The sequence below is a fragment of the Chrysochloris asiatica genome, unplaced genomic scaffold (genome assembly GCF_000296735.1).
Source record: "Chrysochloris asiatica unplaced genomic scaffold, ChrAsi1.0 scaffold00214, whole genome shotgun sequence".
In the NCBI taxonomy this organism is placed as follows: Eukaryota; Metazoa; Chordata; class Mammalia; order Afrosoricida; family Chrysochloridae; genus Chrysochloris; species Chrysochloris asiatica.
The window spans coordinates 4,641,161-4,652,233 of record NW_006408732.1 but is presented as its reverse complement, the minus strand read 5'-3'; the positions used below and the strand labels follow the sequence as shown (position 1 = coordinate 4,652,233).

At 39.7% G+C, this 11,073-nt stretch overlaps 1 protein-coding gene and 1 pseudogene across 1 annotated transcript in view; one reads left to right on the top strand and one right to left on the bottom strand.

Annotated features, from left to right (window-relative positions):
- Positions 1 to 1,856: 1,856 nt before the first annotated feature.
- Positions 1,857 to 2,855, bottom strand: LOC102842302 (annotated as a pseudogene).
- A 389-nt stretch (positions 2,856 to 3,244) lies between these two features.
- LOC102841922 (39S ribosomal protein L1, mitochondrial-like) overlaps positions 3,245 to 11,073 on the top strand; it is a 136,116-nt gene continuing 128,287 nt past the window's right edge. Inside the window, exons 1-2 of the mRNA XM_006872902.1 lie at positions 3,245 to 3,254; positions 5,161 to 5,272. Coding sequence (XP_006872964.1) covers positions 3,245 to 3,254; positions 5,161 to 5,272 — 122 coding nt within the window. The remainder of the gene's footprint in view (positions 3,255 to 5,160; positions 5,273 to 11,073) is intronic.

Sequence of the window (11,073 nt, the reverse complement as noted above, 5' to 3'; positions counted from 1 at the left end):
TTATCTGTTCCTCAGTGAATGTTATTTTGGCCCTTTGTCAAAGATCAGTTGACTGTGTGCAGATGGCTTTAATTCTGGATTCTCAATTCTGTTCTCTTGATCTATGTGTCTTTTCTTGTACCTGCACCAGGCTGTTTTGACCACTGTGGCTATGTAGTAAATTTTGAGAACAGAGAGTAAGAGGCCTCCAACTTTGTTCTTCATCTTAAACAGACCTCAGTCTTTTCCCTTTCAATATAAAATTTGTGATCATTTTTTCCATCTCTTTAAAGAATTATTTTGGAATGAAGTTTGCATTATATCTATAGATTGCTTTGGGCAATATTGACATTTCTATAATGTTAAGTCTTCCTATGTAGATGATACAACATTGCTTGCTGAAAGTGAAGAGGACTTAAAATACTTACTGATAAAGATCACAAACCACAGTCTTCAGGTATAGATTGCATTTCAATTGTAAGGAATACAAAAACCTCACCACTGGACCAGTAAACAACACTGTTACCAATGGAGAAAAGATTGAAGTTGTCAAGGACTTCATTCTTTTTGGATCAATTATCAACACTCATGGAAGCAGCAGTCAAGAAATCAAATGACGTATTGTGTTAGGCAAATGTGCTGCACAAGACCTTTTTCAGTTGTTGAAGAGCAAAGATGTCAGCTTGAGGACTGAAGTGCATCTGACTCAAACTATGATATTTTCAATAACCTCTTACACTGTGGGCTAATGCATCAGACTGCAAAGTTGTTTGAACTGCAAGCTCGGTGGTTCAAGCTCACCAGCTGCTCCTTAGAAACCCTGTACAGGGTCACTATGGATTGGAGTTGACTCGACAGCACTTAACAAGAACAACTACAACTTATGCATATATATGAAAACTGGACAGTGAATAAGGAAGACCATAGAAGAATTGATGCTTTTGAGTTGCGTTGGAGGAGAATATTGAAAGTACCATGGGATGCCAAAAGAACAAACAGATCTATGTTAGAAGTTCAGCCAGAGTGCTCCTTAGAGGCCAGGATGGCCAAACTTTGTCTCTCATACTTCAGACATGTTGTCTGGAGAAGGATATCATGTTTGGTAAGGTGGAGGGTCTAAGAAAAAGAGGAAGACCCCAGCAAGATGGATTGGCAAAGTGGCAGTATCAATGGGTTCAAGTGGGGCAACAATTGTGAGGTTGGCCCAGGATCGGGCAGTGTTTTGTTCTGTTGTGCATAGGGTTGCTATTAGTTGGTACCTACTTGATGGCACCTAACAACAACAACAAGTTTTCCTACCCATGAGCATGCTATAGTCTTCTATTTTTGTAAATCTCTTTTGGTTTCTTGTAGGAGTGTTTTGTAATTTTCTTTGTATAATCATTTTGTTTCTCTGGTGAGATTTATTTCTGAGTCTATGATCTTTTGGGTAGCTATTGTAAGTGGTATTGTTTTCCTAATTTCCTTTTCAACACTGTCTTTATTATTATGGTGGTGGTTGTGTGCTGTGGAGTTTGTCCTGACTCCTAGTGACCCTGCATAGGGGTTTCTGAGACTGTAAATCTTTATGGGAGCAGAAAACCTCATCTTTCTCCCATGGAACCGCTGGTAGTTTCCAACTGCTGTCCGTGAAGTTAGCAGCCCTATTCGTAACCACTACGCTGAATCCAACTGATTTTTAAATTTTTATTATAAACTATTTGTTTCTTATCCCAATAACTTTACAGATAAAGAACCACATGCCAGTCTGCAGTGACTCATTCACTACTAACTAGCCCAGGCACAGCATAATGCCTTCATGATTTCCCTAGGAGTAGGCGTTGGTCATGGGAGAGAGGGTTTTGGGAGAGTATCCAAGTGTAGTTAGGGACCCAGACTCAGCTCTGTGGAGGGGCTTCAGAACGATGCTCATTCTCTGTCTACAGTGCCTCCATGTACTTTTGCATCTTCTCAACCATCCAGGAGGGTATGACAAAGGATTTCAGTTTCTCTAACTTCAAGTCTAGGCAGCTCCTGTAGTCATCACTGGTAGTTAGGTCCCTGATGTCCTCCTCAGTGAGGAGGTAGGCCATCTTCCCTCCTGTTGCCCGCATGTAATGCTGCTTCGCCAGCCAATGCTTGTCCTGGGAGTCAGCTGCATACTTAAAGAGGTAGGGGTGTTTGATGTAGATCCTCCCTCTGGTGCCCTCCATGCCAACGGCCCTGAAAAGTAACAGATGAGGGTAAGGCTTGTTGGCTCCAGATCCCAGTACAAAGGTGGTAGACTCATTCAGTTGAGCTGGGTCCCACTTGTAGCCTTTTTGGCAATTGACTCACAGGATTTTGGTTTCCATACCAGGTGGCGGCTGCTGGGTTTTTTACCAGGATGTGTCCGGGAGGCAGTCCCTTCTTCTTTTTGGGGATGGTGCTTCCTTGATGGGCACATTCCACTTCTACCTGCTGGCCCCGCTTTATCCCTGGAAGCTTGTGGGTCAGTCTGGGGATAACTTTCTCACCATTGGAAAACAGCAGCTTAGCCTGCTCCAAGCAGCTGCGACGGGCCTCCTGGATCAGCTGCTCTGCATCCATTTCTTCCCTGATATTGTCTCGTACATTCAGAGATGCCTTCTGGAAGAACTTCATGTACTTGTTGAAGACAGTCTGGATCTCCTCATTGATGCTCTGCTGCAGGACAGCACAAAGGAGGTCCATATAATGGCAGGATCTGTGAAATTCGTAAGCTGTGAACTGCAGCCCCTTCCCTGCACCTGTCAGTGCTTTATCATGATATTCCAAGGATTGGTGAGAACCAGCTGTCTCGCTGAGCCATGCCCCCTGGCTCTGCCGCCCTGTTCTGCCCCATTCGTCCCCGCTATGCCTCTGCAGATGCTGGACATCATCAGTCCCAAATGATTTTTGTATGTTGATCTTATACCCTGCTACTTTGTTGATTCTTTCAAAAAATTAATTCCAATAATTTTCTTGCTGAGTCTTTAGGGTTTTCTATGTATGGGATACATTTGTAAATAGAGAGATTTTTACTTCTTTGCCAAGTTGGATACCTTTGACTTCCCTTTTTTGCCATATCTCTCTAGCTAAGACTTCCAACACAGTGTTGATTAGCAGTGATTATAAAGGGCATCCCTGTCTGGTTCCTCTTTACAAAGGAAATGCTTTCAATTTTTTTTCCATTGAGAGTATGTTTGCTGTTGGATTTGTATATATGCTTTTTTTTTTTAAAATTTGTAATCTTCTTTTGATGGGTGCTAAGAAGGCGTCAGGGAAGATGATCGTGGGTGCTGGGAGGGCATGTTGAAATGAGCGGGTTAAGGCGCCACTTCTGACACCAATAAAAGGAAAGCAACAACCCGGCACTGCTCATCAACCACACTGCACACCAGATGGCCCGTCTAGAGACTCATTCAGGGTTAGGAAGAGGAAGGTGACCTCTGCCAGAGAGAGAAGGCAGAAGGCAGAAAGAAGGGGAGAAGAAGAAGAAAAAGAGAGAGGGGAGAGGACAGAAAGAAGAAGAGGGAGAAGAGGAAGAAGAGAGACTATGCTTTTAATTATGTTGATGAATTTCTCTTGAGTTCCTACTTTGTTGAGTGTTGTTATCAAGAATGGATGTTGGATTTTGTCAGATGCCTTTTCTGCATCAATCTATAGGATCATGTAGTTTTTTCCCTTTGTTTTATGTATGTGGTGTAGTATATAGATTGTTTTTCTAATATTAAACCATCCTTACATCCCTGGTATGAATCCCACTTGGTCATGTTGTATTATTTTTTAAAAATGTTGAATTCTGTTGACTAGGATTTTGTTGAGAATTTTTGCAGTTATGTTCCTGAGAGATGTTGTTGTTAGGTGCCATTGAGTCAGTATCGACTCATAACGACTCTGTGCACAACAGAACGAAACACTGCCCGATCCTGGGCCAACCTCACGATAATTTTCTTTTTAGTTAATCTCCTTGTATGTTTTGATATGAGGCTTATGCTTACTTCATAAAATGTACTTGGGGGTTTTCCTTGATTTTCTGTGTTGTAGAATAGTTTGAGTAAAATTGGTTATCAGCTCTTCTCTGAATGATAAAATTCTCCAGTAAAGCCATCTTGTTGTTGTTGTTGTTAAGTGCCGTCGAGTCGATTCCGACCCATAGCGACCCTGTACAGGGTTTCCGAGGGTGTAAATCTTTACGGGAGTAGAAAGCCTCATCTTTCTCCCGCGGAGCGGCTGGTAGTTTCGAACCGCTGACCTTAAGGTTCGCAGCCCGATTCGTAACCACTACGCTACCAGAGCTCCTTAGCCATGGCATTTTCAATAACTTTGTATGCATGTGAAAGTTGGGCAATGAATAAGAAAGATCATAAGAGAATTGATGTATTTGAGTTCTGGTGCTAGAGAAGAGTGTTAAAAGTACTGTGAATTACCAGAAGAACAATCAAATCCACGTTGGAAGAAGTAGAACCAGAATGTTTCCTTTGAAGCTGGGCTAGCGAGATTTTGATCCTCATACTTTCAACATATTGCTCAGGAGGATCAGTCCTTGGAAAAGAATATCACGCTTGCTAAAGTGTGAAGAGTCAGTGAAAAAGAGGAAGACCTCCAACAAGATGGATTGGCACAGTGGCAGCAGTAATGGGCTCAACCTTCAGAACAATTGCGAGGATGGTGTAGGACCTGGCAGTGTTTAGTGCTGTTGTGTATAAGGTCAGTGTGAGTCAGACCGACTCCACACCTAACAACAACAACATTTGTAGCTGTGCCGTTACCAAAGTATCTTTAATAGCATAGCTTTATGACAAATCTTGATCTTTGGTAGGATAAGTCCCTTCCCTTTATTTTTCTTCTTCAGAAATGCCTTGAATGAACAAGTTTGTGAATGTGCTAGCTATTAAAAAATATGAGTGAATAAAATTTAAACTGCTTTCAGAATTCCGGGATACAGCATACTCCTTATTAATATAGCTAACATACTCTGTTGAGCCTGAACTAGATGAAGTTTACAATAAATGAAGATAAAATGATTTAAATATAGGTACATTTATCTCATTTTCATTTTGAGAAGTACTGTTTTGAAAAAGTGGTTAATAATAATACAGTATTGAGTGTTCTTGTTTTGGAAAACACTGATTTTTATAATGTAAAATGCTGTGAATATGATTGTTCAGTGTTAATATTTTACATATTTTTTCTTTCCAGTTTTGATACATCGTCAGAAGCTTAGTCTTTCCAAGACAGCTTATCATGCGTCTCTTTCTCCTTGTTCTGTAAATATTCAGTTGCATAACAGACATTTTGCAGCTGCTACAAGGTAAGTATTTATTTTTTAAAAGTTTTTATTGCGAACTGAGTGATAGTTTACATGGGAGAACATCAGCTTTACACCATCGTTTCATTGCAGTGATTACAGTCTTCTCTGTGCGTCATCATTCAACAGTATTTGCTTCCATTCCCTGTGGTTGTTTTTTTGGGGCGGGGGAAGGGGGTGCGAGGGATGTACACAGAAACACTCAGCAGGAATATATAATAATTTAAACAACCAAAGGGCACCTTCTGCAAGCCCCTGCCTCCTGGCTGCCAGTACCCAGTCCTTCTCTTTCCATGAGTCCAGAGTCCTCATCTGCTCCCTCTATCCATGTCTTCATCTCTGCCTCCATTTCTGGTGTTGCTGCTTCTCTGGATAAGCTCCCACATTCCACTTGTGGTCTTCTCCCTTGATGGTCCTAGGGTCCTGTGTTTTTGAACCGTAAAATTAACTACTCCCCCGTTTTAGTTACAAAACTTCTACAAGGTAAGTATTTTTTGTTTGTTTTTTAGTTATTTTATTTGCTCTCATATAAGATTTTGATGAGGAAACATTATTGGTGTCTTCATAAATACAGATGTTGTTGTTGAATGCTGTTGAGTGGTTCCAATTCATCGCCACCTATTATAGGGTTTCCAAAGAGTAGATTCGAATCGCTGACCTTGTTGTTTATCAGTTCAATGCTTATCCTACAGCGTCACACCAGGACTCCATAAATACAGATTGTTATTGTTGTTGTTAAGTGCTATTGAGTCTGTTATGACTCATACCAACCCTGTATAGGGTTTCTGAGCAGTGTTTGATGAGTTTAAACTGCTGACCTTGCATTCAAACTGACCTCATGGTCCATTGCTTTCCTACAGTGCCACACCAGGACTCCTGAATACAATAGGTTTTTTTTTAATTTATAAGAGTTTATCATTTCTGTTTCTTTGACCTTTAGTCATGAAAGAAAGATATTAGCTTTACCATTATAGTTAATATTTTGTTGTTGTTAAGTCCAGCAAGTTGGTTCCTATTCACAGTGACAGGGTTTCCAAGGAGCAGCTAGTAGGGTTTGACCACTGACCTTGTGGTTAGCAGTCCAATGTGTGTCCTACAGTGCCACATTGTTGTTGTTAAGTGCCGTGGAGTCGGTTCCAACTCATAGCGACCCTGCACAGGGTTTCCGAGGCTGTAAATCTTTACGGGAGCAGAATGCCTCATCTTTCTCCCGTGGAACCGCTGGTAGTTTCGAACTGCTGACCTTGCGGTTCACAGCCCGATTCGTAACCACTATGCTACCAGAGCTCCTTTTAAACCTTATTAAATATTAAGCCTGGGTGGGAGAGGAGAGAGCACGTTAGTGTACAAGGTAGAGGCAAGGAGCAGTAAGTGAATTGAAGTACTAACACTGAGGCCACAGTAAACACCTTACTTAAACACTTTGAGTTGATATTGAACATACTAATTAATAGCCTGGAACCTTGATAGGTTAGTAGGTTACCCTTTGGGCTATTATCTTCAGCATCAGTGGTTCAAATCTACCATCTGCTCTCTGGGAGAAAAATGAAGATTTCTGTTTCTGTAGAGATTTACAGCCTTAAATACCCTTTACCAAGGTCATTATGAGTTGGAACTGACTTGACAGCACACAACAACAATGTAATAATAATTGTTAGCACTTTTGAACACTGACATGTACTAAGTAATTTAATTCCCTCAGCAACTTTATGAGGAAGCTATGTTATTATCCCTATAATTTTAATAAAAGTACAGATAGTTCATATAACTTACCCAAAGTAACAGAACTATTATGTGTTGGGACTCATTTTTGAACCCAAGCTTACCTATAAAGCTTAAGGAACTTATCTTTAGAACCTTAGCATTTTCCAGTATGCTATCACTGCCTTCTTAGAACAGAACCCACTGATCCACTCAGTTAATTTTAATGAATGTATTGTGTGTGTAGCACTTTTTGCTCTTTAAATTAATTATTTTCCTTTTTGGTTACTTTTTATAGGCCTTGTATTATAAACAAATATTTGTACATGAAAGAAAAATAAGCCTTATTACAGTAATAATCATGAGATTATAAAGTGAAGTTGCAGATTTACATTCCAAATTATATATTATACATTCAGATTATATATTAGAGTATAATCTTGTACTGCGCTATATAAAATTTGAACATGTAGAAGAAGCCTACAGGAATGGAATGTGTTTTCCCAACTCTTATTTCCAAAGGCAGGGAAGAGTTCCTTCCTGAGATAGTAACCTAATCCTTGTCTGCATTGATACTGGCATGATGGCATTATGATAGACTCATAGCAGTAATCCACTGTTGCTGCGCTGTGGGTTAATTGTGCTGGACTGAAAAGTTGGTTTGATCAAGCTCAATAGCCGCTCCTCAGAAACCCTATACAGGGTCACTATGAGTCGGAACCAATTTGAGGACACTTAACAACAACAACAACAGCCGTCAACGAAAGGGCTTGAAAAGCAGGATGTTGGGCTAACGTTTCAAGCTCCTATCTTATACCTTAAGGAGCTTTGGTAGCGTATTGATTACGAATTGGGCTGCGAACCTTAAGGTCAGCAGTTCGAAACTACCATCTGTTCCGCAGGAGAAAGATGAGGATTTCTGCTCCCATAAAGATTTACAGCCTTGGAAACCCTGTACAGGGTCACTATGATTCCGGAACTGACTCCGGAACAGCAAATAATAACAACAACAGCATCTTATACCTTTGGGGCTTATCACTTATTGTTTTGTTTTAGGTGGTACTGATGTTAATGAAACGTAGAAACAATAGATAGTTACATCACCCTATTTCTGATTTCTTTCCTCCTTAATGTTAGAGTTTTTGAAGTTGGAGAAGTGACTCATTGGTAATAGGGTGCTAAGAAACTGTAGAAATAATCTTTGGTAACGTTTTCAGAATGCTTACTATATTAAGCACGCTACATATACATACTAGCTCATTTAATCATCACAGTAGCTATGACAGGCAGATACTGTTAAAAGCATTTTACAGATGGAAAATGGAAGTGTAGTGAGGTTAAGTGACTTATCCAGAGTCACGCTGTCCACATTCACACAGGTAGAAAATAGAAAAATTTTAATCCAAACTGTCTGACTCTAGAACTCAGGATTCACAGTTCTATACAGTAAGGATGGTAGCATTAGCTTTAGAGTTTTTGTTGTTAAGTGCTGTTGAGTTGATTCTGACCTATAGTGTTCCAAGGTGCATCTGGTGAGTTTGAACTGCTGACTTTGCAATTCAAACTGACCTTATGGTAGAGTGCTTATCCTAATTAGAACTGAAATGAAAATTGTGCTTAACGTACACAATTTTACAATTTGGCCAAATTTCCTAGACTGTAATCCTTTGGTTATGGGATACCCACATGAGAACTAAAGTATGGGAAATTTTTGGTGAATTTGTAAACTCTCAGTTGCTTAATATATTGTTTCTGTAAAGTCAGTTGAATATTCGACAAATTTACCACAATAGTCACTTTTGTTTGTTTGTTTGTTGTTGTTGTTATTTTTACCATAGTCTCTTATTTAGCATACTTTGTTGAATATTTGCTATGTATCAGATATTTTTAAAGATCTTGGTGATACAAGACAATATCCCTGTGCCCTTGAGGAATGTGTATTCTGATAGCAACATAAATGATTGCTTTTTGTGTTTTAACTATTAATTAAAATATGAATTTAGTAACTTTCTGAGAAGATATGGTTTGTTGTTGTTTTTAAGTACCATCATAGTGAACATATGCACAAGAGAATGAAACACTGCCTGGTCCTGGGCCTACCTCACAATTGTTGCTTGAGCCCATTGATGCTGCCACTTTGCCAGTCCATCTTGCTGGGGGTCTTCCTCTTTTTCTTTGACCCTCCACCTTACCAAACATGATCTTTCCTAATTTTAAACCATTTAGTATTCCTTGTTCTCTTTAAACAACTGCCTCTAGGTTTATGTACAGGTTCCTCATGAGCACAATTAAGTGTTCAGAGTACTCATGGTTTGCAGTGTTGTCTGTAGCTTGTCATGATCCACAAAATTGAAAGCCTCTGGAGTCAAAAAGGATAGGTAATGTCTTTATGGTATTCTTTGTTTTCAGCCAAGATCATTTGATATCAGCAGTGATAACCCTTGTTCCACATCTTCTTCTGAATCTGGCTTCAACCTCTAGAAGTTCTCTGTCAATATATAATTGCAGTCATTTTTGTATAATCTTTACCAAAAATTTACTTTTGTGTAATATTAATGATATTGTCCAGTGATTTCTGGATCATCTCTCTTTGGAATGGGCACAAATATGAATCTCTTTCAGTCAGTTGGCCAGTTTCTTGGCATAGATGAGTGAGTGCCTCCAGTGCTGTATCAGTTTGTTGGAAGATTTCAACTTTCATTCCATCACTTCTCAGTGCCTTGTTCTTGGCCAGTGCTTTCAGTGCGCTGTGGACTTCTTTCAGGACCATTGGCTCTTGATTATATGCAACGTCTTGAAATGGTTTAACTTGAACCATTCCTTTTTGGTACAGTGATTCTGTGTAGTCTTTCCATCTTGGTTTGATGCTTTCTGTATTATTCAGTATTTTGCTCACAGTATCCTTCAAAACTGCAAGTCGAAGCTTGAAAAATGCTGAGTATGTTCTTGTGTTCTTCCCTTTTGGTTTTCTAACTCCTGGTCTTTGCACATTTTGTTATAGTATTTGACTTTGTGTTCTGAAACTGGCACTTGAAATTTCTTATTCAGCTCTTGTACTTCCTTATCTAGCATCTCTATGCTGGAGAGCAAATTTCAGGGTCTCTTCTGAAATCCTTTTTAGTCTTTTCTTTCTTTCCTGTCTTCTTAATGAACTTTTGATTTCTTTTGTGCGATGTTCTTGATGTCATCCCACAACTGTTCTACTTTTCGGTCATTAGTGCCTAATGCATCAAATCTGTTATTTAGATGATCTCTAAATTCAGGTGGGATATATTCCAGGTCATATTTTGGCTCTCGTGGACCTGTTTTAATTTTCTTAAGCTTCAGCCAGAAATTTCTTATTAACAATTGATGGTGTGTTCCATAGTCTGCCTCTGGCCTTGTTTTTGCTAATGATATGCAGCTTTTCCACTGTCTTTACCCACAGGTGTAATCAATTTGATTTCTTTGCATTCCATCTGGTGAGATCCATGTGTACAATCGTCTTTTATGTTGTTTAAAAAAGATATTTGCAATGAAGATGTCATTGATCTTGCAAAATTCTGTCATGTGATCTCCAGCATCACCAAGGCCATATTTTCCAAATATTGTTCCTTCTTGTTTCCAACCTTTGCATTCCAATAGCCAGTAATTGTCAATAAATCTTGATTGCATATTTGATCAATTTCAGATTGAAAAAGTTGGTTGTTGTTGTTGTTAGGTGCCACTGAGTCAATACCGACTCATAGCGACCCTATGCACAACAGAATGAAACACTGTGTGGTCTTAGGCCAACCTCACAATTATTGCCTCGCTTCAACCCATTGAAGCTGCCCCTTTGCCAATCCATCTCGCTGGGGGCCTTCCTCTTTTTCTCTGACCCTCCACCCTGTCAAACATGGTATCCTTATCCAGCAACTGGTCCCTCCTGACAATATGTCTGAAGTATGAGAGATGAAGTTTGGCCATCCTGGCCTCCTACGAGCACTCTGGCTGCACTTCTTCCAACACAGATCTGTTATTTCCTTTAGCAGCAGCCCATGGTACTTTCAATATTCTCCTTCAACACCGTAACTTAAAAGCATCAATTCTTCTACGGTCTTCCTTATTCACTGTCCAGCTTT